Genomic DNA, 26,930 nt, shown 5'->3' on the forward strand with positions numbered 1-26,930 from the left:
GGGGTACGGCGTGATCGACCAAGGCCGGGTCTCGGGTCAGGGGAAGCGTCTGCTTGTGGACTGGAACAGGAGGTTCACGGCATGCGAAACTGGCACAGAACGAGCCGTTGTCGCAGAGTGATACTGGCTGTCTCGATGGTCTGGCAGGAAGGACAAAGAAGCACGGAGAGGACGAAGATCATCGTTTGGAATGGGGCAAGAACCCCACTCGAGCTAGGTTGGTCGGGCCGGATTCCTCTATCGTATGGAGGGCAGGTATAGGAGGGATGAACCAATACAAAGAAGTGGATGGATTTATCTATAGAAGTTCGAAAGGAAACCAAGGGAGATGAGGGAAAATATCGAACCAAGGACGAGTACTAACAAAAAAGAACGGGGAACCTTTTAAGTGGCCTCTGGTTGCCTCAGGCTGCCATTCGCGCGGCCACTGTGAGGCGCGTGTTTTGGCGCGTCGGGCCATTTTCTCTCTAATGATCTCGCTCCCCTGCTTGACTGATCCATTCCTCAACCTCAATTCAACACCCGCCAGTGGACGAGGATCCCACTTCCACACCTCGCTCCCAGCAATGGTTTTGGAACCTCGTCTTTTCTCTCTTTCCCTTCCTTTCGTTTGATCTCCCCAAAATCATGGTGGAGATCTTGGGCCCGGTCTCTCCTACTCGTCCCCCTACGCCTCCCCGGACCGCCTCTCGCTTCGTGTCCGTGGACGAGAACAACCCAACCGGTTCGCCTATAGTCGTCCAAACTCCGGGGGAGTCGCCTTTCACCGTCGTGGGGTCGGCTGGCGCTCCCCCTTCCAGTCGAAGCTCCAAGCGTGTGAACTTCTCGCCCTGGAACAAGTACATCAAACCACCGACTTTTGCCAATCCTTCATCCAACAAGAACCCACCTCCCTCCAACGAGTTGCGACCCGCCAAATCCATCCTCAAGGCAACCCAATCACCAATCCCAGTGTGGTCGCCCAATGCCGATACGTTCACCACCGAGTCGCTTGCCATGCTGCTCGAATCCGTCATCCAGCAGCTGGCCAGCGAGTCCCTCAGCTCCAGGCTCGATGCATACATGCAATTCTTCGGAGCGTTACGGACGTATGAAGGGCTGCCGGCGGGACAAGATATTGCGGATAAGCTCGGTCTCATTACGGAGTTCATCCAACGCGACGTTAGCAGGGACCTTGTCAACGGCAAGCCAATGGACACCAACCTAGCCAACCAGGCCCTGAAGCTCTCGGCGGCCTTTGTCTGGCATGCGGAGATATCCACTCAGCTTTCAGACGACTTCAAGATGTTTCTGGTGGAGCAATGCATCACGAGTCTTCGCGAGGCCAAGGTGCCCAAGTCGGTCTTGTCCCATTATATGAACATTTTGACCACACAGAACTTCGGGCCGAAGATCATGAACCACAGCCGGGTCACCCGTCTGTTGACAGAATTGCATGATATCAACAAGAGGGTTCCTGGAAATGCCATTGTCACCTACCAGTTGGGCATCTACCAGCGTCTTCTCACTCAATCCAAAACCGCCTTCATATCCCAGTCCGAAGTATGGATCGAGCACCTGATCTTTGGTCTTCTTCATCATTTGAAGGACATCCGGCTCAAGGCAATTTCTTTGGGGTTCCAGATATCTGCCGCTGGCATGGACCTGGTGCTGTCGAGGAACATCCGAGACCTTTTCGACCGGCCACTCGAGAATGATCGAAACTTGGGAGCCGAGATCCGCGAGCGCATGTCAAGAATGATGGCTTCTACGGAGAGCGGTGTGCATGTTCCCCAGATCTGGAGTGTCATCGTCCTCCTTCTCAGGAGCAAGCGATGGAGCCTGGAGAAGTGGGATCAATTCCGGGAGTGGGTTCTTGTGCTGCAGAAATGCTTCAACTGCAGTGAACAGGCCATCAAGGCACAGGCAATTATCGGCTGGAACCGGTTTGTTTTTGCTGTTGGCCCATCTGAATCGACAAGCCTCTCCCTGCTCAAGATGCTTGGGAAACCGATTCTCACCCAGTTTGAACGAAGGAAAGCGGACAGATCTTGGCAATCGCCCACAAACCTCGCGCTCAGCAGCTATTACAACCTCCTCTACTATGCCTTCCGCCCTTCGACCTCCTATCGTCATCTGGATCGGATTTGGGATGAATACGTCGCTGCTCCTTCATCGGGTGCATTCTCGTCCGTCCCGGCTCTCAATGATTGTGCATGTTGCGCAATTGCGAATCTGTTGTGGAGTTCGCAGGCCAAGGTTTGGTCAGAGACTCGGATCACTGACAACGAGAGGCTGCAGCCTGAGGAGCTTCTCTCTATCGACAGCAAGTGGGTGAGATCACGAATCTCTGAGGTCTTGAAGGTCTTTGAGCATTTATTCAAGTCGTCTGTCTGGAGTGGCGGCTCGGATGGCCTTCCCAATGTGGCCTTGGCTTGGACCAATCTTGCCAACGCTCTATCATTCGCCTCAAGCAAGGAGATCACCCCTTCGGGTGAGTCTATGCAGGCCGTTGCCAGCGTCCTTGGACTACTCCAACGGCTTTGGACAGCTGGCCCATCATCCTTGAACGCGACAGGAGAACAATCAGATCATGAGTTTCTTGCAAGATTTCAGCTATTGTCAACAAAGATGATATATTCCCTTGGGAGTATTCCTTTCACAGAGAAGCTTCTTTCGCGAGTGGCCGATGAAACTTTCCAGATCTCCAATACCCCCAGCCACCATCGGACCGGCCCGGACTCCAACCTTCACAGTTCCATCCTGCACCTCCTCCAAATGATTAGCGATCCTGGGAAACTTGCATTGACTCCGTCCTACAAAGACCTAGTGACTGCTATTGTGCAAGCATCTTGCAATGGCAGAATCTCCCGATGGTCCCGTCTCGAACTTCTTCAGCAATTCACAGAGCTCAGACCTGCGGGGATTGATTCCCGTTCCCGGGAGCTTCAAGTCTCCGAGGAGATTTGGAAGACTGTTGCGCAGGAGGCGGCTGAAGCTTTGCGCTCTTTCCCCATCGAATCTGCGCGTGAACGTGATGGATCTGTTTCGCGAGATTACGAAAACATCAACAAGATTCTTTCCTCCGGCCTTCACTTCTCGAACACATTCAAAGAATGGTCTCATCTCCTCGACTCCTTCTTTCGTGTAGTACGGACGGAGAAGGGGGATCGACTGCTTGCCACCATGATCGTGGAACCCATGGCCGAAATTTTGCTGAGTCTTCCGGCTCGGGCTGCTTATATGCCAGCGTCATCACTTCTGGGCCATGCATTATCTATCCCTTTCTTCCAAGATCCAGTCACTGGTGGAGAATATAGCGGCTCTGGATCACTTGAAGAAACACTTTTCCCCCATAAGTTGCTGGAATTCGTTGGGACAACGCTTTGCAGGGTATATGAAAGCTTTGATGCTTCGGACACGGATGATTTGGCCCACTTTGTTGAATCCCTGACATCCTTTATGTCGTCGGGCTTTCCATCATTGCACTCCAAGGTTTTGGAGACACTTCAACCGTCCTTGTGCCTTTGGTTGAAGGATGAGGCATGTCAAATTGATATCGACCGAGGGGCTAATAGTCGAATTCTGACGGCAGTAAGTGCCCCCAAACAGGATTTCTGGATAACCCCCTGATAAGAGAAACAGTGCCGGACGCTTTCATCTGTTGTCGTTCATATCCTGCAGACAGATGTTTCTCATGATCTGCCTTCCTTACAACGATTTGAGGCCATCATCTGCTCGGGCTTGGAATCGTCGCATACGTCGACTGTCAAGCGCTTTGCGGAGCTTTGGGGCTCGACGTTTGGTCTGCAAGAATCCCTCGCGTGTCCTGCTGTTCAGCAAGCCTTGCACACAGCAAAATTGCGGCTCCAGGCTCCAGTCTCGCAACCGCAAAGTGATATTCAGGTACTTTTACATGCTTCACTGTCTCTTCGTAAGCCCGGCTAACTATTCATGTCCAGATGAATGATAGCTTATCATCCATGTGTCGAGAAGGACACGATCAACCGACGAACGAACTCCCTGGTGTCCAAGATAGTGCCATGCAGCTTACTACTGCAGAACTCAAGTCGTCCCCTGTCATTAGGGCGCAAGACTCTTCATCGATGTTACCACCTCAACGACGGGAGCCAGCCATCTCACAGCCTGAAGCTCCCGAGGAGCAAATTACCGAAAGCACACCGGTCACTAACAATCGCCAAACGCGACGTGAGGTTTTCAGGATGATCGAAGCCATCCATTCATCGTCACCAGCACCCACCCCGGGCAAATCGGGCCTTCAAACACCCACTCATCTCCGGCGTCTGCATCGCTCTGAGTCTGCGAATGACTTACTACTGACACCTACTTTTGGAGCTGCCGAACATGAGGGCTTTCTTGGTTCTTCTCCGACTCCTGGAACCAGAGAGCCAACGCCTGCGGCCAGCTCTGAAATGCCTCATATGACGACAACCCACGACATTGAGATGAGCATGGAGACCGATATTCCATCTTCGCCACCAGAACTCCACTCTGGGAGTCCAAGCCCCCGCAAAAACAAAAAGTCTAGAGGCGCACGCCGCAGGTCTGCGCGCAGGAAAGCCACTGCGGCTAGATCTGGCAAGCAAGATCCCGTGTCTAACCCGACTGTCTCCAACCTTGATATGGCTGAAGACAGCGCAGCAACATCCACTGGTGATACAGAGGTCGTCTCCTCACAAGAACCGGAAATGCCTCTCGGGGGACGTTTGCGTTCTGCTTCTGGCAAAGTCACACCCGCGGAACCGAAATCTGCACCAACGGCCCCTGTCGAATCATCTGCAACTACGGAAACCGTCGAAACACCAACGAGAGACACAGCCGCGCTTTCTTCCCAGAAGACGGCATCAACTGCTAAGTCCAAAAAGAGTAAGCGGAAGAGCACGCCGAAGCCCAAACCTCAGGAAACTCAGCAGGAAACGGAAGAGCTTGTTGGAGACACAGCTTCTGCTCCTGGGGCTGCAGTCCCCGATGATTTTGTCGACTCTGCCAGCGAGGATGTGGATACTCAAATTGCTTCTCAGCTTGAGCAAGACTACCAGCTCTCCCGGAATGTCGCTGAACCGGAAAACAGTGCTAGTCATGCTGAGCAACACTCGGGACCCGCTACCAGGAAAAGAAAGCGCCAGGAGGAGACTCGTTCATCCAGCAGGATGGAAACGCGCAGATCCAGCCAACGCTCGGCGACGAAAGAGCTCGTTCCAGAAGCCGCCCAGACTGAGACGGTAGAATCGCAGAGTTTGGCTGTCCCCGATGCTACGCCGCGTGTCTCGGCAGATAAAGAGTCACCAGTATTGCGTCGCCGCTCAACCCGCAGCTCTCAACTCAAGGAAGTTGAAAGCGCATTGCCAGACTCGATTCCGCTAGCCCAAGAGGCGAGACAGGACTCCGCTCTTCAAGAAACAGTTCAAGAAGCAGAAACTCCGCAGCCGCCATCGAAGCGAATCCGCAAATCACTTCCTCGTCCCGTCGCAGAAGAAAGCCCAGCCAAGAACACACCATCCCGTGAAACCCGTTCCAGTAGGAGACGTTCCCAGCCAAGTCAGATTGCGTCTCAGTCAGAGTCTTTGCAAGAAGCTGATACGCAATTCGAGCAATCTGCTTCTCAGGGAGAGCCTCAGCATGACGAGACGCTCGATCTGGACCTCGTTTCCGAGACTACCCTGTCTCCGGATAAGCCAGTGGAGCCAATTGACCTTACTGTGTCATTCAATGTACAACCCGATACTCAGATGAACGATGTTGAGCCATCAACTGAGTCTCGATCAGTCAACCTGGATATTGCAATGGCGGGAGTGTCTACAGACGGTCCAGCCGACGCTCCAGTGGCCAAGCCAGTCCCTAACATTGCCCACTCCACAACTCAAACCGATGAACAAGTGCCGTCCTCTATCGGAGCAGACAGCAGCGAGGCCGGCATCAGCCGATCGCTGAGCAAAATCCTCGAGAACATGAAAACAGCGACGCTCAGCCCCACTGCCCTCCGCGATATTGACGATCTCCTGTTCAATATCCGCGTCGAAGCCCACGAGGCGTTCCGACGCCACAACCATTCAGCATAGCGATTGGAGTTTGTTGAGAAAGTCGCACAGACTTTTTGTATTTTTTGAATTTTGCTATATTGGATTCAACCCGTCTGTCATACTTATTCCCCCAGCCTTGCATCTAACTGTCTAAGCAGCCAAAGTAAAGAAAGCGCACCCCATTGCATGTCCACTGTTTCTTCTATACTTTCTTTTCGGGATGCTACTGTACTGTTGCCAAATCTTGGTCTTGGCCATGTTCTTTTGTCGTTTCACTTTGGGCGCTCGTCTGGCTTAGCTTGAAAGACACATCTTATTACTCTGAGGAGAACTCTTGTGACGACTTCATGGTTCCTCGTAACAAGTTGGTCTCTAGTGAACCCACTATATCCCTCATAAGTGCTAGAAGCAAATGTCCATCGCCTCCGTGGCAATAGGGGTATGATAAGTAGATGAGCTCCATTGGCCATCCTCATAGACGAAATCGCCATGGCCACATCAGGGGCAAACCGAGGTGTCTGGACAGATACGCGCAAGAACCCCGGATGATAGTCCGCAGCTCGTTTCGGGTGTCATGATGATGTGGCATGACGCACTGCGCCGCCTCTTTGAAGGGAGAAAAGGAAGCAGATAAAAGCCAGTACTTCGCCGCTGCGCGTTTCTCGCTATACGAGATCTTCACTGCTTCGATGTGAGTACGACACCGTGCAATCATCAATGACAACCCGAGCAGCACTTGACACCAGCTGCTTCCTACCACGAAAGACAAAATAAACACACACACACACACACACACAACACCAAGATGGCCGCACCAGGGACTCAATATGCCCTGCAAGCAGGACTCGCATCTGGCATGTCCGCGACAGAGGGCGTGCACTCGCCGCATCTCAAGCCCGTTGACCCGCATCTCAGCGACGACCCCTACGTGCTCCCCGCGGACATAATGCCAGACTCGCAGAGCCGGATTGCAGTGCGCGGCCGCGGCGGCAAAGACGTACAAATCCCCTACATGAGCATCGGCGCCTGGGCCTGGGGCGACAAAGCGACATTCGGCTACGATGCGACGCGCGACCTGCCACGTATCCACGCCGCATGGGAAAAGCTGAAAGCCGTGGGTCTGACCTTCGTCGACACGGCGCAGGCGTACGGCGACGGCGAGAGCGAGCGTATCTGCGGCAGTCTGTTCCGGGGCATGAGCCGGAACTCGTTCGTCGTGCAGACGAAGTGGCTGTCTGCGCCGGACCTGACCAACACCCTGATGCAGTCGAAAGGCCCCAAGAGGAAGCTGAAGGACTCACTGTCCCGGCTGGGCCTCGACTACGTCGACATCTACCTCGTGCACGGCCCGATTCACCCGGCCATGATCTCGACGGTGGCTAAGGGGATGGCCGAGTGCGTGGAGGCGGGCATGACGCGCGCAGTGGGCGTGTGCAACTACGACACCCAGGAGATGGTCAAAATGGCCGACGAGCTGGGGAAGAACGGTGTTCCGCTGGCAGTGTGCCAGTGCGAGTACTCGATTATCCGGCGCTTCCCCGAGGCGAGCGGGATGATCCGCGAGTGTCGCAAGCGCGGGATCTGTTTCCAGGGCTTCTCCTCCTTGGCGGAGGGCAGGCTGACGGGCAAGTATTCCGAGACGAATCAGCCGCCTCGCACCCTGCGCTTTAGTAGCTATCCCATGCACATGCTGGAGCCGACGGTTAATGTGCTGAAGCGCATTGCGGACGAGCGCCGCATACCTGTGCCGGCGGTCGCGCTCAACTACTCGATTAACAAGGGTGTTGTGCCGCTGGTGGGCATTCGGGACGCCGAGCAGGCGGAGCAGGACATGCAGGCGTTGGGATGGCGGTTAACTGAGGATGAGATCAAGCGGATTGAGGCCGTCAGTATCCAGGGAAGCACGTCGTCGTTTTTCCAGCATGGCTAGACATGGTGTAGTTGAAGTGGGTACAGAAATGAATCTTTGTTGTTGTTGTTGTCAAGTGGAGATGTTCGTCCCCGCCATGACTTAATCATTCAGCTCTTATCGTCTTCAGCTGCTCCCTGTGTTCCTTCCCTCGTCACACTCTCACCCACTCGCCCACAATAATAATAATGGATCGTTCCAATAAACCCTCCGCCATCGGCGTGGGTGCCTCCCTGCCGCAGCCCTCCGTCAATATCCAAGATAACACCGTGAAAACCACCTTGCCCACCGGCCAGTCCGTCACCGTCCACCTGTACGGCGCCACCGTGACGTCGTGGAAGACCGCCAATGGCGAGCAGCTGTTCCTCAGTCAAAAGGCCCATCTAGACGGCTCCAAGCCTATCCGAGGCGGCATTCCGCTCGTGTTCCCCGTACGTTTTTATGTTGTTTCCTTGCCATTTTCATCTGCTAATCCGCAGTCCAGGTGTTCGGCCCCCCGCCTTCCAACCACGCAACCTCCTCCCTGCCACAACATGGCTTCGCGCGTAACTCCACCTGGGAGTACCTGGGCAAGTCGTCGTCGGAGTCATTGGGCAAGGACCAGAACCAGGAAGATCTCTCGGTGAAGCTGGATTTCGGATTGTCGCATAGCATGCTGAGCGAGGAGTTCCGGAAAGCTTGGCCGTATGAGTTTGGCCTTGTGTACAGCATCACCCTTACCAAGGACGCGCTGGAGACGACGCTGCAGGTGCGCAATGAGGGTAAACAGAACTTTGAGTTCCAGGTTCTGATGCATACGTATCTGCATGTTGAGGTGAGTAGAACCACATATTTGGCTTCAGCACAAGCAAGTGGCTCATTTGCTCCGTTTGAATAGGACATCTCCAAGGTCCGGGTCAAGAACCTCGAAAACAAGACATACGTCGACAAGACTCGCGGCGCCACTTCTCACATTGAGTCCTCCCCCGCGCTGGCGATCACTGAGGAAACGGACCGTGTCTACCAGGGTCTTGAGCCCACCGTCCCGATTACCGTCTCTACTACCGATGATAAAACGCTTTTCTCGATCACGCGAGAGGCTTTGACTGACGTCGTAGTGTGGAATCCTTGGGTCGAGAAAGCCAAGGGCATGGCTGACTTCGCGCCGGATGACGCATACAAGAACATGATCTGTGTTGAGGCCGGCACGGTAGCGGCGTGGCAGACTCTCGAGGCTGGTGAAGCGTGGGAAGGCGGACAGAGCATTAAATCGCGCCTATGAAGTGCCATGGCACTTGTTTCATCCTTTTCAGCTATGGGGAATACCTTGAGAGGACAAGGCTCCCGTTGGCGACCTAGAAGAGACGGAGGAAAGGATTATTCAAGGCGGTAGTCAAGAGGTGTTGAAAAATTCCTTAAGTGTTAGATACTCTGTCAGAATCTCTTGGGTTATAGAGTTCTGTAGCTATGGACCTCTATAACTCTCAGGGCTTTACAACAGAACATCTAACACAGCCGGAATCATTCAATAACTCATGACTACTTTCTTGACTACGTCCTTCCAAGTTTTCTATCTGTACGAGACTTGATGACTTGAAGACGATTTGTGTTTTATCTTTTTTTGACGCAGAAATGAAATAGATTCGTTGATCATTTGCGGATTGCGATTAGAAAAGTAAAGCTGACACTATATCCAGAATTATAAACACATATACTTTGATATCACAGGGCAAACATTGACACGAAGCAAAAATCAAGAGAGCAACAATTCATTCTCATCACATCGTCACACATGTCCAAACTCATCAAACTGTGGTCACATTCGCCAAATTTTCAATAACCCGACGACTCTCCTTGCCCTCCTGGAACGCGGTCAATCGCTCCGCCGCCTCGAAACTGTATTTCGGGCCCTGATACACGCGTCTAGCCTGGAACAACCACCACAGCGCAGTCAATGCCATCAGGCCAACGATAATGACGCTGGTGTAGTTCATGTTCTTAACCGTGGCGGGTAGCACGAGCGGGAAGCAGAAGAACACGACCGTGACGAGGATATATATCAGAGCGACGAGGTTAACAATCATTCCCAACCTGCGGCCCATATAGAACGGTCCGGGGACCATGTTACGCCTCCCGGAGAGGACATGTGGGAAGATAGCCCCGAAATAGGACAACGAGCTCAGCACAATGAATGAAGAGATCAGCGCTTGGAAAGCCGTTGCGCTGCCAACGTATATACAGCCCAAGCAGGTGACCATAGCGCTCATGGCAACCGTCGCACGCACGGGACAGTTGAGGGATGGATCAACGTAGGCGAAATATGATGCGAAGGGGGTGGCGTTGTCACGGGCTAGACTCCACCACATCCGGCCACCGGTCACGAAGGTGCCGATGAGGGTCGGGAATGTGGCGAGGAATAACACGGCAATTAGCCCGATGGCACCGGTGTTGGACCCTGTAGCTTGACGGTATATTTCGGCTGTAGGGAAGAAGCCTATGGTGCTGCTGAAGACGGCGTCGAGGTCTTGGATGGAGTAGAAGAGGGCGATTAGGTAGACGAAAGAGGTTGTGAATGCTGTTAGCATTTGGAGCATGATTCCTTGGGGCACTTTGATCTCAGGTTTTGGAACTAGATGAAAGTATCAACTGGCTGTGTTTCAAAACAGATAGTGAATAACATACCTTCTTCCGATAAGTGGCTGATACAATCGGGCACACCCACTGCGAAAGCAGCATTGAGTAGGCCTGTCATGAAGCAGATCCCGTCCGACCATCCACCAGTCCGATTGTAGTATGTCGTCCACACCTGTGTATTACTCGCGTGTGTCTTGGGCATGACGGCGAGAACCACTACCGTCGTGACAAGTCCACACATGGACAGCGTCAGGGCAATACGATTGATCAACGGGATGAACCGATTCCCTAAACAGACAATGGCACAGCAGGTCCAGTTCACAATTTGAAACACCACAAAAACTTGCCAGGAGCGCCAGCGCACCTCGGTGTGTTGGAGTAGGTACATAGCCACTGCCTCGTTGCCTAGCATGGAGCTCATAGACGACGCGGATAGGAGCCATGCGCAAGCATTGAGATATCCCGTGAAAAAGCCTGCTGCACGGCCGCGCTTCCGGCTCAATACTGAAGACCAGTAGTATACGCCGCCGGCGGAGGGCATAGATGAGGCGAGCTCGGCTAGGGACGCTGAAATAGCCGTGTAGAAGATACTGACGAGAACGAGTCCGTAGAGAACTGCCATCGGGCCACCGTTCTGGAGGGCCGCCACGATGGTTCCTCCTGTTGAAGCCCATGAACTATGTCATGTCAGTTAATTCATCCTAGCAGTGTAGAAGTGAATGTCATACTTGGCAATGACAATCCCCAAGCTGGTCAAACTCCAGAGCGAAAAATTCCTCACCAGCTCCTGTTTATGCCCCAACGCCGCTTCGAGTCGCACCTCATCCATCGCACTTTGATTGCTCACTTTCTCCCCATCTTGAGATAAATGCTTCTCAGCCATCGCCATAATGCCAGTTATCAAGCTGTGTCAAACATAAAATGGGAGAGTATGCAGAAAGGAGAGAAGAAGAAAAGGTCAAGGTAGAAGAGAGAAATAAGACACCAACAGGGCTGGGGCAAGGAGAGAAAGTTAACCAGCGCCACCCCACCAGCCAAGACTACTTACTACACATCAATTTACTAGGCTCAGGGCAGAAGCAGGGACCAGCCAATCCGGATCTGAACCCCGGAATGCTCCATGCGAGGGCGAGGTATCCATATGGCGTCCACGTGCATCGCACGAGTCCCAAAATGCTCCGAGACGCGTCGCCGAAGGGATGGCAGACAGTAACCAGACCGATCATTATCGTTGCCCTACGAATCTGCCAAGTTATGAACAATTGGTTCGAGGATCAGGCTATGTCGTTTAGAAGGCAATAGTGTGGATTCGATGGATCGACTGTGCAGCGCGAACGCCTCCCCGCTTTGGGCTGACTCTACATACTGTACCTGCCGGTAGCCGTAGCGAACCATCAAATCGCTACGGAAAAACTCAGGTTTGCCATCGAACGCGTCTTCTTGGCTGCGCAAAAGGCAAACCACGCGTGAATCGGCTGTGGACGCATGGCCGCATCCCATGCAAGGGGAATTGCTCGAGATCCACCCATTTTGCGGATTAGGGCTAGCCGGGCGTCGATCGGGCGATCCGATCCTAGACCCGACTCAGACAGCACCAACCCTGGATCGAATAATCTGACCTGCCTTCAAATGTTGCTGTGTATCCGGGTCTCTTGCTTTACAAGTTTATTCCCAAGTTGTTGGGTCCTTGCTACGTCATTGACATTTTGATTGGGCTAACTGGTTGTCTCCGGTGGCCCCTGTATTGCAGACAGGTCGGAGCATTGTCAGGCAAGTAGCACAAAACGGCTGAAACAAAACGCTTCTGTTTCCCTTTTCAAAAACAAAAAAGTATATATATATATTCTCGCATTTGAATTTACATAATATCATTTATTGTTGAGACGTTTTCCTTTTAGTTCTCACTGGGCTATTACATGTCCAAATATATCTCTCGTGGTCCACTACAATCTTCAATTTCTCTGATTCATGTTAATTGGCAGGAAGCTCTGAGTGGATCTATTCAACCACTTGTTGTAAGTACCCCACTGCACCCTCTCACATACAGTAAACCATAATATGCAACCACCACAGTACCGCCACTACTGTGTTACATCTATGTACAATCAGTTGGATTGGGAAGATGCCGTCTGGTTGACGGATAGGAATATCTCCCTTCTGCACGAGAGACCAGGATACCATGTCGATAGTCGGCTCATGATTATTCCGCCACTGTCTATATAGGACAGGAGGACTCCCTTGACAGCCACAAAAGCTTTGCTTTCCCTTCCCCTCAGCTCTCGCTTTCCACTTTTTATCATGCAGATTATTCTATCACATATTCTGTCCCTAAGTTGGCTTTTGGCCTCTCGCATTTCTTGCTGCAACTGCCTCTAAATTTTCCAAGCTATTACTCTCTTCTACGGACAGATCAACTCGTAAATTGGTTCTCTGACACATCCCACATGTGTATCATATAACTTATGACTTGATCTCCGTGTAATAAAGAGCAAACAGCTCACCGATGGCTGAGGTGCGGGATTTACTTGGGAAGATCCTACCAGAACAACCAGTTTCTGATTGTGAATGCCTCTGTTTATAAATGATGGAACACATGAAACACGAATTGTGACTAAAAATATTCTCACGGATGGCCCAATAGCATTTTAAAGTGTCGATTGTCCGTCGAAACAGTCAGAATCCTTGCCAGCTCCAACTTCGCTAACAATTTGTCTTCATGCATCAACGACCCATCCAGGGATCCTGCAAACTCATCCAAATGGCACACAAATTTGCTCCAAATGATATTATTTACAGCTCGGGAGATTTACTGCCAGGTCCTCAACTCACCAGTCATCATTGCGCATGCCTGTGTCCAAAGTGGATATGCACGAGGATGACCTGACCCTTGAGGACAGATAAAGTAGTTCTTCACTACAGACAAGAGCAATGGAGCACAAAGAGAGACCAGTTCATACTATCCGTACTCAAGTAAGGTGGTATGTATTGCCGGATTCTTGTGTAAACCTTCATCAGGCATGAGGCCAAGAAGTTGACACTCAAGCCATTTACGGTAAGAGCTAAAAATTATTTTTAAAACATATAAACCGCATTTCTAGTGAAAAAGGTCGATGAAGAACGAGCAATGGGCGTTCAGCATTCCAATGAGGCAGCCACCTCTTAAAATAAGCAGTATCGCATAGCTCCAAGACACAGATTCCGTTTTCAGCACAATAATTTCCCTTGCCTAGTCTTAGTCCACAAGGGCAGTCATTTATTTTCGACTGAATAGCAGCCTCCCGGAACCTTCAACATTGTTTTCATTCTGGTTTAAGCGTCCCAAACTTTCGTGGAATGTGTGCACCTCGGTTCCGGTCGAGATACTTGCCTCTTCGGTCAGGGGGAAAAAAATCACTTTTATGTATAGAATTCTCAAGATTGTCTGTTCTACGAGATATGTTGACACCTTGTATGTAGATTTTGCATAAGCGTGAGGTAATCAACAGCCGAGGCGCGACAGGAACGAATGCTATCTAAGCTAAAAATCACAACGGCGTTTCCAAAACAAAGGTCTTTATGTCTTGGAGAAAAACGTTAGCAGGAATCCTTCGGGGATGTGGCGCGGTTACCGCACATAACGATCAAAGTCAGGAGACTCTTGGCAAGGGGAGAAAGAAAAATCGCGATTGGTGCAGAATGATAACCTGGTATTTGAGCTCAGCTGGAGCTGGGGGATCAGCTGGAAGAATAGCTCATTGTAGGGCTTGATCGCCGGCCTATCTTCAAGCCGGCTAACATCATATTTGCTGATCGCCGTTGGGAACAATCTTTTCCGGACTATTGGACTTGGCTTGGCTGGGTTTTGTAGATCATAGTGACGGGTCGAGTCGAATCTGTGATATCCCTTGCCCGGAATCTGAACTGTCAATGCCCGCCTCCCGACATGGCGCGCAGATCATCGGGATCTCACCGCCATCGTGCATAATTCGTTCTCTGCCCCGATTAGCCCTATTTGAAAGACAGGCGCTTCGCTTAAGGGAACTTGCAGGGCAAACGGGAGTATCGTGCCTGTGTGCCTACGATGCGCTACAGAGTAAGGGAACTCGAGGAGCTTTTGCCTTCTGCTGTTTCGGCGCAAGAAGGGAGGGATGTTTCCTGCATTCCAAAGTAAACTGCCATCGATCTGGATCCCTGTTTCTCCGTCGGCCTCCCTTGCGTCTCTATCACATTCCTCCTTGCTTGTCACTCGCCCTCCAGCCCGATGCTGACATTTCTATGTGCAGCCCTGCCTTCGGTTAGGTGTGTACTTGGTCATTAATCAATGACTGGGCTCTAGCCGAGCCCACCGATGGCGATGAAATCGCCTAGTGGCGGGTCATATTGAAGCCAAAACAAACATCATAGATTTGGTGCAGTGGCCGGTAGAACGGGACATGGCCATTTCAATCTCCTTGTCTGCACAGGTGCCCATTACCATCAGATATTTTTGATCGCATCCACATCTATGAGATATTCGTCCTTCGCCTCATTGACAGCTTGAGGACTTTCCAAGGGCGGTTGTCCCTCCATCCGATAGGATGGGGAACGTATCACCCACTCCACACCAGCTTTTTGTTGAATCTGTGGTCTTTTGGAGCATTGGTGTTGTGATATACGTTGGGCGGATGTATGTTTCGAGTCTCAATCGTGTGCATGAGAAGATACTGACGACTAGGAAAGAGCAGCACGGATCATTGCCAATGGCTCCATTAAAAACCTATTCGGTATCTATCTTCAGACCTTTTTTTTTTTTTTTTTTTTTTCAGAGAGCAGTTGCTAACCGCCGGCACGATGCTTGAAGTGGACGATTATGTTATGACCGCAACTTTTGTGAGTTCCGTGTCCCTGTTTTGCGTCCAGTTCTCGAATGACTAACGGCCAAATTCACTCCAGATGATATATACGACCCTACTTGTTTTGATACAGATCTCAGCACGCTATGCAACCAACCTGATGGATCCAAAGGACTATAGCAAGGTCCTGGCTGACCCGAAGCAAGTCCGCGACCGGATCTTCGGGAGCAAGATTGTTATCGGGCTGGAGCAGTGCATGCTGTTCTCAACCTGGGGAGTGAAAACATGCATGTTGATTCTCTACTTCAGGATCACCCAGAACCTGCGGTCCAACCTCTACATCAAAATCCTCGCGGTATACGTGGCTGTCGGATTCGTCGTAATCATGGTCACCTACTACGGAATATACTGTCGACCATTCTCTCAATACTGGGCTATGCCCGTGAAGAACATGCAGTGCGCGACCTACCAGAACTATTCAATCACACAAGCCGTCTTTAACATCTCCTCCGATGCCTTGATGTTCGCCATTCCGATCCCGCTTCTTATCCGGGCACAGCTCAAGCGGCGCAGGAAGATCGTGCTGCTGGGCGTGATGAGTCTGGGTCTATTCACCATTGTCGCCGCGATCCTTAACAAATACTTCAACTTTGCTTCCCCACTCACCACCACTTACCAGATATGGTACATTCGAGAAGCCAGCACTGCCATCTATGTCGCCAACCTAATGTGCTGGTGGCCGCTGCTGCGCAAGGTCTTCAATCTGAAAGCCTTCCAATATAACAGCAACCGAGGCAGGCGGGCCCGCGACCCGAACGACCCGAACAAGGACAGCAATGGCCTGTCTCAATCCTGTACCTCGCAGTCCCGCCCATCATTTTCACTGCCCCGTGTTTTTGAGTTTGTCCGACCACCCTGTCGCAGAGGCACGAACACCAACGCAGCAAACCGGCATGATCGTGGTCCTCAACGTTCGAGCGAAGAAGCTATTACCCAGGTCTCAGTCTCGAATGACTATGATGATTTCAACCGCATCGAAGCTGTCGACGCCATTCCTTTGGAGGAATGGAACAAATATGAACGAGGGATTGACACTGAGGATGACAGCCAAGCATCACTTGCCCGATCTGATAAATCCCGTTCGAAGAGATATGACTTGTCTGCGGATCGCATCTACCACGCCGCCTAGTTTCCTTGCTGCTTTGATTTTCCATGTTTGAAGGTGCATGCATAATGTGGTGCACTTTTCCTTTCCTAATTTATATAGCTCTTTCTTCTGAGTTTTTTTTTTTTCTTGGTATACCCGGACATTTGTGTGTCTATAGAATCGGTTGCATCCTGGAGGACATGAAGGGCGTTTCTGTCAATGCACTGGTATCGATGCTATTGAATGAAGTTTTGCTACTTTCAAGCCCTGAAGATCTATAGATCAGGCAAAAAAGGCGTCAACCACGGCTGAGCGGTGCAGTTGAGGTAATACAGCAACGTAACAAGAGACGCAAGAGCTCCTCACCTGATAATAATTTGCGCCGATGGTCAAGGGGTTACGATGCTATTTTCCCATCCTATATGAGTCAGATAGCGGCCCGGGTTCGAATCCCGGTCGGCGCATTTGTCCTGTTACTTTTTTGCTTTGTACTATTTACTAGCTTGTAGATGTCTGTATTCTTTATTCTTTTTTTTCTTCTTCTTTTGGATTTAAATAAAATATCAAGACGACAAAATCCCTTTTCGGGTAAGTCGGCACTCCGCGCGGAACAAGCCTTTGCCCTTTATCGATAGCGCATCACCGCGGGGACGGTGATCGCGTCATGGGATTTTTTCGCCTTTGCCTGTTTTGACTGTCAGTCTGGACTTTTCTTTTAAATCCTGGATACACCAACACCCTCCGTGTACATAACCGCTCCTCAAAACGGCCTGCCAAGCATCTCCCATTAAGGTACTGCGCGCCTTTTCTACTCGCGTGACTGATTTCTGCCCGCGGGGTTCATTACCACTTCGTTGATGGGGCTTTCTCCCCACCAAACAAAGGCGGGTCAAAACCGGCAGCCCGACAGTCCAGACGAAATCCGCCTTCCTATTCACCATGACGACCTAGATCCGCCCGCACGCGACACCGACTTATCATCCTCGGATAGCGATAGCGATAGCGAGAGTGTGAATACCGCGATTTTCGCAGGTAGTTCCCCCGGTTTCAACAGAACCCGAGTACCGGCGCCACTGCTGAACCCCGGCCATCGAAGATTCCCATCTGTGGACGAAGATGAACAAGACGAAGACCATGCGAGCGAGCCCGGTCGACCTGATACCGCGCATGAGAAGCCGGTGACATGGATGTCGCTGCCGAAGAGAGGGCAGCTGGCGATCTTAACATTTGCTCGACTATCTGAGCCCTTGACGCAGACATCACTGCAGGCGTATATGTTCTACCAGCTCAAGTCGTTTGATCCTTCGTTGCCAAACTCGACCATTTCTCGACAGGCCGGTATTCTTCAAGGCAGCTTCACCGCCGCACAGTTCCTGACTGCTGTCTGGTGGGGCCGGCTGGCTGATGCGGAATGGATGGGCCGGAAGAGAGTCCTGCTCATCGGGTCAATGGGAACCTGTATCTCATGCTTGGGGTTTGGTTTCTCGCGCTCGTTCGTGTCCGCGGCGGTGTTTCGGACGTTGGGCGGAGCCCTGAACAGCAACGTTGGTGTGATGCGGACCATGATATCGGAGATCATTGTCGAAAAGAAGTAGGTACCCCTAAATTTTTGAATGGTTCTCACGCTGACGGGCCCAGATACCAATCGCGTGCATTCCTGTTGCTGCCGATGTGTTTTAATATCGGAGTGATCATTGGTCCCATTCTGGGAGGCTCGTTGGCCGATCCCACTCACAGTTTTCCACAGCTTTTTGGGCCAGGGTCTGTGTTTGGAGGAAAGAATGGGGTATGGTGGATGCAGCAATGGCCGTATGCCTTGCCAAATGTGCTGAGCGCGATCTTCATCTTTGCATCTCTGAGCGCGGTATTTTTGGGGCTCGACGAGGTGAGTAACTCACGATCATTCACAGAATTCGTAGCTAACGAGCAATATTAGACACACGAAACTGCGCGCTACCGAAAAGACTGGGGTCGATCCTTGGGTAAGCGAATAGTACAGGCTCTATCACGACGCCCGCGGCACTACCGCCCTCTGACCCAATCTGGGGACGATGACTCCATATACCTCGAGGGTAGCGTGGGAACATGGTCTGGACCATCTAGCCCCGTTAATACACGTGCCCCACAAATACCTCGACGACATAAACGACCCGGCTTCCGACAGATCTGGACTCGGAATGTCCTGCTCACGCTTCTAGTGCAGTTCTTGCTCGCCATTCACACTAGCGCCTTCAACTCCATGACCTTTGTGTTTCTGCCCACGCCAAGAGCTCCCGAGAACTCCAGGACAGGCTTCTTCCACTTCAGCGGTGGCCTGGGTCTTCCATCTTCCCGCGTCGGGCTGGCCACCGCCATTATCGGGTTTATCGGCCTGCCCCTGCAAATCCTCTTCTACCCGATGGTGCAATCCAAACTGGGCACACTTACCTCCTTCCGCCTTTTTCTTCCTTTGTCACCGCTGTCCTACATCCTCATGCCTTTCCTCGTTGTTCTCCCTCGCCTCGTCTGGGTCGTCTGGCCCTCTTTTGCCGTGGTCGTGGGTCTGCAAGTCATGTCACGAACCTTTGTATTGCCCGCGGCCGTCATCCTCGTCAACAACTGTGCCACGGACCCGTCCATTTTGGGGACGGTCCACGGTGTGGCGCAGAGTATCGCCAGCGCAGCTCGTACCCTCGGCCCTTTCCTTGGTGGCTGGGGCCTTGGATGGGGCCTCGAACGTAACATGGTTGGAGCCGTGTGGTGGGTCCTTGCGGCCGAGGCTTTGACGGGCTGGTTTGTGCTGTGGACTATCCATGAGGGGAAGGGTATTGAGCGGAAGAAAGCTGAGGTGGAGGAGGAAGAGGAATGATTGACGACTGTCATGTTCTCGTGCTCCCCATGGGGCAGTCCTTACGACTGACCCTATATCCAGTACATAAATGACCAGACCTATAGACGGTTGGCCGGCATAGAACAAACCGCATAGGGTTTTGCATTGTATATTCATCAAATTCATGTAATCGTAAATATCAGAACATCTGCCTGACTGAGGTGCAGAAGATACGTTCACACCCGGACCGAAGGCGAGACAAAAGCCAGCATCGCCTTCGCGGCATCTCCATCATGCGCCTTCAGCAACTCCGTCGCCTTAACCTTATTTAGATCAAGCTGATCAACCTATTGCCACAAGTAAGCACAATCTCCCGTTAATATCCTTTGTACAACATACCAGAAGCGTCACATCATCTGCCGCAACCTTGACCGTCTTCTTCGGCACGGTCTCCTTCTTCTGTGCTTCATTCGTGCCCTTCTTTGCGGGACCCTGTCCCGCGGCAATCTCTAGTCGACTCATCGCCTCCCCCAGAGCCTTTTGATCTGTCCCCGCTGGCGGCTTAGCGGGGCCGCCATCGGTGCCCAACTCATTGGTGTTGAGCGAGTTCAGCGCCGCAGCAGCTTTGCGGTCCTCCGCGTTAGCGGGGAGGGTTTGGTCCGTTGCATCAGGGTCGGCGGTGGCAGATGGAATGGAATCGGACATCTTGTTGATTCAAGAGGTCGTTGAGAGGACAAGACTGGAGAAGTCCAACAAAGCAACACAACCCATAACGTCACCGATAAGATAAGAGACCATGACATAAGCAGATGAGTCATCCCCGTGAATAAGCGCCTTGACCGAGCTGTCTTTTTGTTCGTTTCAGTGAACTTTCTTCGTGATCGAGTTCGAGTCATTCCTTCGCGCGGTGATACTCCTTGAGCTGCGAGGTGCTGCTTCCGCTACACTGTCTTGCCAATTGGCCGACCAACCCATTCGCCACTGCTAGCCTTAGCATCGCGACGTCTATTGCAGTCATCCCACCATGGCGGACTGGAGTCCTACCTGTATGCGTCACGTCTCGAGTGCAGCGCCAGTTTCACTAACAGTGGTCTTTTGGCAGCGTGGGCGAACAAGCCCATCAAGCAAGATGTGGTCTACGAAGATGCAGAAGGGATGAAAGAAGCATTGGCGAAGTTGCAGAAGTTGCCTCCGCTGGTAACCACGCAGGAGGTATGTCTTCATGGTTTCTATTGGTGCTGAGTCTTCTAACAGCATATCCAGATTAACAGACTCAAAGAGAGCTTGCGCAATGTAGCTCTCGGCAAAGCCTTTGTGCTTCAGGGCGGTACGTCCTTGGATTCACCACATATCAGCGTGTCCCAGACTAATGGCTTTCAGGGGACTGTGCGGAGTTATTTGACTACTGCAACCAAGACATGATCGAGGCCAAGGTCAAGCTGTTGCTTCAGATGAGCTTGGTTTTAATTTGGGGTAGGAAGGGCATATCCACTTCTCACAGACAGACAGAACTAACCATTGCATCAGGCGCCAACAAGCCCGTCATCCGTATCGCGCGCATTGCAGGCCAATTCGCAAAGTATAAAATTAATCCTGTTACCAATAAATAAATTGACACCAGCAAAGCTAACCTATGCCACAGACCACGCTCAAAGCCCACCGAAATGGTCAATGGCGTCGAGCTCCCCGCCTTCCGCGGCGATAACATCAACGGCTTCAGCGCAGACGCCGAGTCGCGACGGCCTGACCCGTCCCGCCTCGTCTCAGCATACTTTCACTCGGCCGCAACGCTGAACTGGCTCCGCGCGGCGCTATCATCGGGCCTCGCAGACCTGCACTCACCCCTAGACTGGGGCCTCGGCCATGTGCGCACCCCCTCGATCAAAGAGCAGTACTCGCGGATCGTGGGCGCCGTCAAGGATGCCCTGCGGTTCATGGCCACCGTCGGCATCGACAACGACCGCGGCGTCGAGACAGCAGACGTGTACACGAGCCACGAGGGCCTCTCGCTGGACTACGAGCAGTGTCTCACGCGGGAGATGCGCCACCCGGTCCCGACGAAAGCAACCTGGACCGAAAACTTCTCTTCAACAGGGTTCTACGCGACATCGGCGCACTTCCTCTGGATCGGCGATCGCACGCGACAGCTCGACGGCGCACACGTCGAGTTCTTCCGCGGGATCGCTAACCCCATCGGTATCAAGATCGGACCGAGCATGGCATCCAACGAGCTGGTCGCCCTCCTCGACGTTGTCAATCCCGCACGGGAGGTGGGGAAAGTCACACTCATCTCGCGGTACGGCGCGGCGAAGATCGCAGAGTTCCTGCCGGGGCATATCGCCGCCGTGCAGGCGTCGGGCCATATCCCCGTGTGGCAGTGCGATCCCATGCACGGCAATACCCAGACGACGCCGTCGGGTGTCAAGACGCGACATTTCGAGGATATTCTGTCGGAGCTGAAGCAGTCGCTTGAGATTCATCGCGCGGCGGGGTCGTTCCTTGGTGGAATGCATCTTGAGCTTACTGGTGAAGCGGTCACGGAGTGTGTGGGCGGTGCGGCTGGGTTGACGGAGGATGGTCTGATAGAGAGATATACTACGTTCTGTGATCCACGGTTGAATGAGAAGCAGGCGCTGGAGTTGGCGTTCCTTGTTGCGTCGTTCTATCGCGAGGCGCAGAATTGATGTTGATCTGGTTGTTTGGGCGTGGAGTTGGGTACTGGGAGTATTTGGAGGATATGCGACAGTGTTACAGAACGTAAAAGCAGTGACGAGTTAATGCCTTGAATTGACTTCAAAATCCAACATAACATCACATAACAACCAATCCACCCATCCAGTCTGACCAATCCAATAAAACCCCGTGGTAGCCCCCATATGTACAGAGCGGCTTTGTCCAAGAACAGTAGAATACAAACAATAGACAACAAAAAGAAATTTAAAGATAGAATAGAGATTTACCTCCCTAGGGGACTCCCAACCTGCGGCTTAAAGGCTAAGCTCTTCCGTCGCGCAGCCTCCATCTGAAACCGCTTCTGACGTCGCGCCTCTTCATCGTCTTCCTCAATTTGGAAGATATTCGATGATGGCTTGCTGGATCCAGCGAATAGACCTTGATTGCTCTGCTTCGGCGGGCAGGACTGCTGAACAAGTTTGGCCCGATTGGAGAGGTAGAACGGTGTTGCGGGCGACATCCCGATGGCGTCGAGGTTGGCGAAATTGTACCCCGGTGTCTCGGGGACACGGTAATGGTCGTCATCATCACCGCCAGCAAAAGATTCTTGAGTAGGGGTAGATGGTGACCCCTGTCGGGGAGTCGGGGGCGTGAGATTTCGGAATCCTTCCATTGCGCCCCAGTCGGCGCCGCAGCGGCGGCCGCTGGCGGAGGGGGTGGCAGGTTCCGAGACGCGGACGAGCGTGCCGTTCACATTGCTCAGAGCACGCGGCTGCATGCTCTTGCGGCGCTTGGCACCTCCGCGAGGGATGATGGTGCTGTCAACAGCGTACGGAGTCTCGTCCAGCCACTGGCTCTCTCGCTCACAGCTATAGGAATTGGGTTAGAAGGTCTGTCTGGATACAGTTGACCCAAAGGATGACTTACTCAAGAACCCAGCCAACACCCACACACTTGACAAGGCCAGCGGCGTGCTTGACTTTCTCCATCGTCCGGAGACCTCCATCCTTGTAGACGACGTGGGTGATTCCCACCTTGGCGCTGGGCTCGACTCCATCCACGGGCGACATACTGGATCGCGGGTTCCACGTCCAAGTCTTGACACATCGAGCCCCCATTTGCTGCAGAAGCTCTACGAAGATGCCCGATGCATCCTCTCCCTCGGTGGTATGGACATCGACATGCACGACGGCGCCACGGAGAACGGGTTTGCTGGCGCCAAAGTTTGGACGCGGGGTTTTCTCAGGAGAGCTGGCCACAGACGACGGTACTGGAGGTGGCTCCATGGAAAATGGTCGGACGCTGCTGCGTCTGGGTGTCTTCCCAGGACTGCCAGCGACAGAGGAAGCCCGAGAGGGCCCTATAGACGGACGTTGCATACTTGGCCGCCTAGGAGTGCTGATGCGGCGCTTCGGGGGACTAATGCTTCTCTCAACGCGAGCCGATTTGTGCGGCGGAGAAAGAGTAGACGCACTTTCAGTTCGCGGAAGAAAGATCGCATTGCGGGACCGGGGCGAAGACCGAATTGGAGAGGCGCCCTCCAGGGACCGGCCTCTCTTCCGCGGCAGCTTCAGCGGCGATTCTGGTCCTTCTCCTTTCAGAGGGACTTTGCACACGGTGTGGAAGGTCTGCATATGGTGGGGTGCAGCCCTCACCGGCGTGGCCAGGGGAAGGGCGGGAGAAGGGCTATTCTCCTTATCGTTTTCTTCCTGGGCGTCATCCACTTGGTCGTCGGCATTTTCGCTCACGGGCATCACACCTCGAAATGGGATTTGCACACTCTTGGGGGTCTCGATTGCTGTAGTCTGCAAATCCTCAAAGATATCATTGTGCAGCGATGGCGACTCCATCATATCACGTTCTTTAAGAGGAGATACTTGCTCTCGAGGTTTCTCAGGCGACATGGAGCTATCATCACTGCGAGGCTGAAGGGGAAGCTGGGCGAGCAACGACGGCGTATTCGCCAACGAGGCTCGCGGCACACCTTCCGACTTCCGAGGAGTCGCTTCAGTAGTAGCAACCTTTTCCAGAGGACCAACGAGCGAGAACACTCCACGTCGACGGGGCCGCGCTGGTCCGGCTTTCGAAGGAGTGTCCGATTTCCAGCTGTTGAACTGCTGAGCCAGCGGTGTAAACCCAAGGTCGACACCGAGAGACTTCCGCTGTCCAATGATGCTTGGTCTAGTCGATGAAATACGTGCCGCTGGCGTGGGGAATTCAGATTGGGTAGTCTCGTCCAGAGGGCTGTCTTCGACATCTCTGTAGGCATTAGAGCCAAAATTCAAATTCTTCATGTTAGACTCGATCCTGTTGGTGTCGGGAGTGTCCAACTGGTGAGACGACATGGGAGTTTCACCCTCTGGCGGAGTCGGGGCCGAAGGAGGGATGCTCCTCTCAAACGGGCTGGTGAAGTTGGAGCCCTCGTTAATCTCGTATGGCGAAACAGGTTGAGAGGCCAGGGTACATGTTGCTTCTGACCCCACCAGCGTGACCTCATCGCCATCCTGTGCGTCCATTTCGCTGGAGGCCTCATGCTCTTCATCGGGATAGCGGACAGAGTTGTTGATACGATAGCTGTCGTCCAGTTCCCCATCGTCCTGGTCATGTCTCTGCCCAAGAGACTGGCGAGAGTGGTGAATAACAGTCGGAGAGTCCTCAGCATCAGTGAAGTCGAGAGTCTGCTGGTATGGTGATCGTACACTGGCAATCGACTCAGCATCTGCCTCGCTCGTCGGTTCTCGCTGGACTGATGCTGGGCTCTTCGAGATGCGGACTGGGCTTGTCTCTGGAAGGTCTTCCTCCTCATCAATCTTAGAAAGGCACTCTTCTTGTTCCATATTGTCAAAGCAGATTGTCTCAGCCTCATCAATCTCATACCGAGCATGACGGCCTAATTCGTGCTCTGGCTGGGTGGTAGGATCCTCCAGATCCTCCGCATTCTCGGCGTCATTCTCATCATGGCCATGTGATCCATCATCCAGCGCGTCTTCAACCGTAGCCTTACCTTCCTGCACAGGAGAAGAAGAAGACTTGCTGTCCGAGCGAAGCTCGATGCCAAAGATATCACGTGCAACTTCCTCAACCATCTGGTAATCCTCGTCGACAGTAGGAGCATCCGAGTGTATATGTTGAGGAGGCAAAAAAGGGCGCTGGGTTTCCGAAGTATCCGACTTATCAATGAAAACATCGTCCTCCAGAGGTGGAAGACCCTTTGCCGCCGTTTTTGCGGGGGACATGGAGCGGGTCATGGAGCCCTTGAAAGGGGATGGTACTCTCTTCGCCGGGCTTTGGAACAAGGACGTCTTAGCCGGAAGTGAGGGCGCTGGTGTGCTAGCCTTGAATGATGATTGCGAGAACGACGCTCCCAGGTGACCCTTACGCGGAGACATCTTGAGAGGCGAGGACCGTCCCGGTGTAAAATCAAAGGTCGAAGGAGGACCCATCTCATCACGGGAGCCAGCACGGCCACGGTTCGGGGTATCTTTAAAGCTGTACTGGAAAGGCGAGGCGGGAGGCCGCCGGGCAGGACTGGACATCATAATCGAGTCACTGAAGTCGATCGACTTGCCTGGTGGAAGGGCAAGGTGTCCATGCTCCGGAACAGGGTTGTGGGTGCGATTGGGAGTGAAGTTGATCTTCCGCACCGGCGAGCTGAGGCCGGTGGTGGACTCTGATCCATGTTTCGGGGTGGGTTGTTTAGGTTCGCCGTTCTCGTCAATAAAACTGGAAGCTTTCTTCGGGGTAAAGTTGACTCTTCGCACAGGCGACATCAATCCCGGATTGTCTGAGGCGTGCTTGACAGGCGAATGGATGACAAGCTTGATGTGTTTCTTCATAGGGTCCTTGACAGCATTCAGCTCATCCTCTTCCCCGTCGGTACTTGTATAGTCCGTCATCAAATTGGACATCTGCTTGGCTTTCTTGGGGGTCAATGGCTTGGAAGCAGTAACACCCTTCTTGGCCGCGGCGGGCTTTCGACCCCTGGCGGCAGGTTTGCGAGCCGGCGTGCCCGCAAGACCCGTCTTCGCAGCACGAGTAGCACCCCTCTTTCGCCCAGCAGTAGGGGCAGAGAAATTCTCATCGTCAGACTCTTCGGAGGCAGAAACATCCTGGAAAGTAACAGTCTTCTTTTTAGCGGGCCCGCGCAAAAGATTCGAGCGCATGGTAGTCGAATTGGTCGCCACAAAAATATGGTTGGGTTGCGTGTCATCGGCAGAGGCATCCGCTTCAGCAGCAGCCCGTGTCTTCTTCCGCGTAGCCGCAGTTGTAGTTGTAGCCGCAGCATTCTTCGGTGGCCGTCCACGGGGCCTCGGCGCTGTCTGGGCTTTGGCAGCACTCTCAACAGGAAGCGGATTCTTTCTCGGCCGCCCACGCTTCTTCGGCGCCTCTTGCACAGGAGCGAGCTCATCCTCCTCTCCGTCATCGTCGTCGCTCGACTCCTCCCGCACAGGCATGGAAGCATCAGCCTTCTTGGGCCGACCGGGCGGGCGCCCCCGCGGTTTCGTAGGCTTGACCTCCCTGCCTTGTTTGGCGGTGGTGGTCGTAGTTATCAGACCGAGTTCATCGTCCGTGTCGCTCGAGTCCTGGTCAACAATGTCGCGTGTCGTTGTTGTCGGTTTGCGCGGAGCTCCTTTCTTCGCATTGGCGGTGGTTTTCGTCGTAGACTTGGACACACGAGGCGCGCGTTTCGCAGGCGAGGGAGGGATGACAGCGGCGCGCGCCATGGTGGGTGGTTGTCAAGGATGGGTGCGGTCGAGGGTTGGTGTTTGTTGATGTTGTTGTGGTTGTCGCAGCTCGCAATTAGTGGCAGCACACGGTGCTCATGGTGAGAGGCTGCACTTGTAGTCAATGCAGATCGATAGTGCTGGATTTGGATATTAATGGCGATAGCTGTCGATAAAAGTGTTCGGGTGAGGCTGGTCAATGTACGTAGTAGGTTCCAGGATTC

General features: G+C 52.9%; 9 protein-coding genes across 9 annotated transcripts; 6 read left to right on the forward strand and 3 right to left on the reverse strand.

Annotated features, from left to right (window-relative positions):
- Positions 1 to 627: 627 nt before the first annotated feature.
- On the forward strand, positions 628 to 6,059 carry N7474_008288 (uncharacterized protein; the record flags this gene model as incomplete). Its single annotated transcript, XM_057199698.1, has 3 exons — positions 628 to 3,573; positions 3,625 to 3,885; positions 3,942 to 6,059. The coding sequence occupies 3 exons, from the start codon at positions 628 to 630 to the stop codon at positions 6,057 to 6,059; spliced, it is 5,325 nt and encodes a 1,774-aa protein (XP_057050399.1).
- A 766-nt stretch (positions 6,060 to 6,825) lies between these two features.
- On the forward strand, positions 6,826 to 7,950 carry N7474_008289 (aldo/keto reductase; the record flags this gene model as incomplete). Its single annotated transcript, XM_057199699.1, has 1 exon — positions 6,826 to 7,950. One exon carries the CDS (start codon positions 6,826 to 6,828, stop codon positions 7,948 to 7,950), a length of 1,125 nt encoding a protein of 374 aa, XP_057050400.1.
- Positions 7,951 to 8,117: 167 nt separating this feature from the next.
- On the forward strand, positions 8,118 to 9,190 carry N7474_008290 (D-hexose-6-phosphate mutarotase; the record flags this gene model as incomplete). The annotated part of the gene is made up of 3 exons (XM_057199700.1): positions 8,118 to 8,360; positions 8,414 to 8,743; positions 8,807 to 9,190. 3 exons carry the CDS (start codon positions 8,118 to 8,120, stop codon positions 9,188 to 9,190), a joined length of 957 nt encoding a protein of 318 aa, XP_057050401.1.
- A 523-nt stretch (positions 9,191 to 9,713) lies between these two features.
- N7474_008291 (putative choline transport protein) lies at positions 9,714 to 11,431 on the reverse strand (the record flags this gene model as incomplete). The annotated part of the gene is made up of 3 exons (XM_057199701.1): positions 9,714 to 10,537; positions 10,591 to 11,219; positions 11,271 to 11,431. The coding sequence occupies 3 exons, from the start codon at positions 11,429 to 11,431 to the stop codon at positions 9,714 to 9,716; spliced, it is 1,614 nt and encodes a 537-aa protein (XP_057050402.1).
- A 3,667-nt stretch (positions 11,432 to 15,098) lies between these two features.
- Positions 15,099 to 16,542, forward strand: N7474_008292 (uncharacterized protein; the record flags this gene model as incomplete). The annotated part of the gene is made up of 2 exons (XM_057199702.1): positions 15,099 to 15,284; positions 15,487 to 16,542. The coding sequence occupies 2 exons, from the start codon at positions 15,099 to 15,101 to the stop codon at positions 16,540 to 16,542; spliced, it is 1,242 nt and encodes a 413-aa protein (XP_057050403.1).
- Positions 16,543 to 17,357: 815 nt separating this feature from the next.
- N7474_008293 (putative MFS multidrug transporter) lies at positions 17,358 to 19,348 on the forward strand (the record flags this gene model as incomplete). The annotated part of the gene is made up of 3 exons (XM_057199703.1): positions 17,358 to 18,091; positions 18,139 to 18,385; positions 18,437 to 19,348. The coding sequence occupies 3 exons, from the start codon at positions 17,358 to 17,360 to the stop codon at positions 19,346 to 19,348; spliced, it is 1,893 nt and encodes a 630-aa protein (XP_057050404.1).
- A 197-nt stretch (positions 19,349 to 19,545) lies between these two features.
- N7474_008294 (huntingtin-interacting protein K) lies at positions 19,546 to 20,014 on the reverse strand (the record flags this gene model as incomplete). Its single annotated transcript, XM_057199704.1, has 2 exons — positions 19,546 to 19,656; positions 19,709 to 20,014. The coding sequence occupies 2 exons, from the start codon at positions 20,012 to 20,014 to the stop codon at positions 19,546 to 19,548; spliced, it is 417 nt and encodes a 138-aa protein (XP_057050405.1).
- Positions 20,015 to 20,333: 319 nt separating this feature from the next.
- Positions 20,334 to 21,993, forward strand: N7474_008295 (3-deoxy-7-phosphoheptulonate synthase class II; the record flags this gene model as incomplete). The annotated part of the gene is made up of 6 exons (XM_057199705.1): positions 20,334 to 20,355; positions 20,412 to 20,521; positions 20,573 to 20,636; positions 20,690 to 20,782; positions 20,837 to 20,888; positions 20,952 to 21,993. The coding sequence occupies 6 exons, from the start codon at positions 20,334 to 20,336 to the stop codon at positions 21,991 to 21,993; spliced, it is 1,383 nt and encodes a 460-aa protein (XP_057050406.1).
- A 278-nt stretch (positions 21,994 to 22,271) lies between these two features.
- N7474_008296 (uncharacterized protein) lies at positions 22,272 to 26,706 on the reverse strand (the record flags this gene model as incomplete). Its single annotated transcript, XM_057199706.1, has 2 exons — positions 22,272 to 22,851; positions 22,910 to 26,706. Coding segments are annotated over 2 exons (4,377 nt in total), but the record flags the coding sequence as incomplete, so codon positions are not given.
- Positions 26,707 to 26,930: the final 224 nt, after the last annotated feature.

Source organism: Penicillium riverlandense, assembly GCF_028828495.1.
Source record: "Penicillium riverlandense strain IBT 135883 chromosome Unknown utg000007l_segment0_segment0, whole genome shotgun sequence".
In the NCBI taxonomy this organism is placed as follows: Eukaryota; Fungi; Ascomycota; class Eurotiomycetes; order Eurotiales; family Aspergillaceae; genus Penicillium; species Penicillium riverlandense.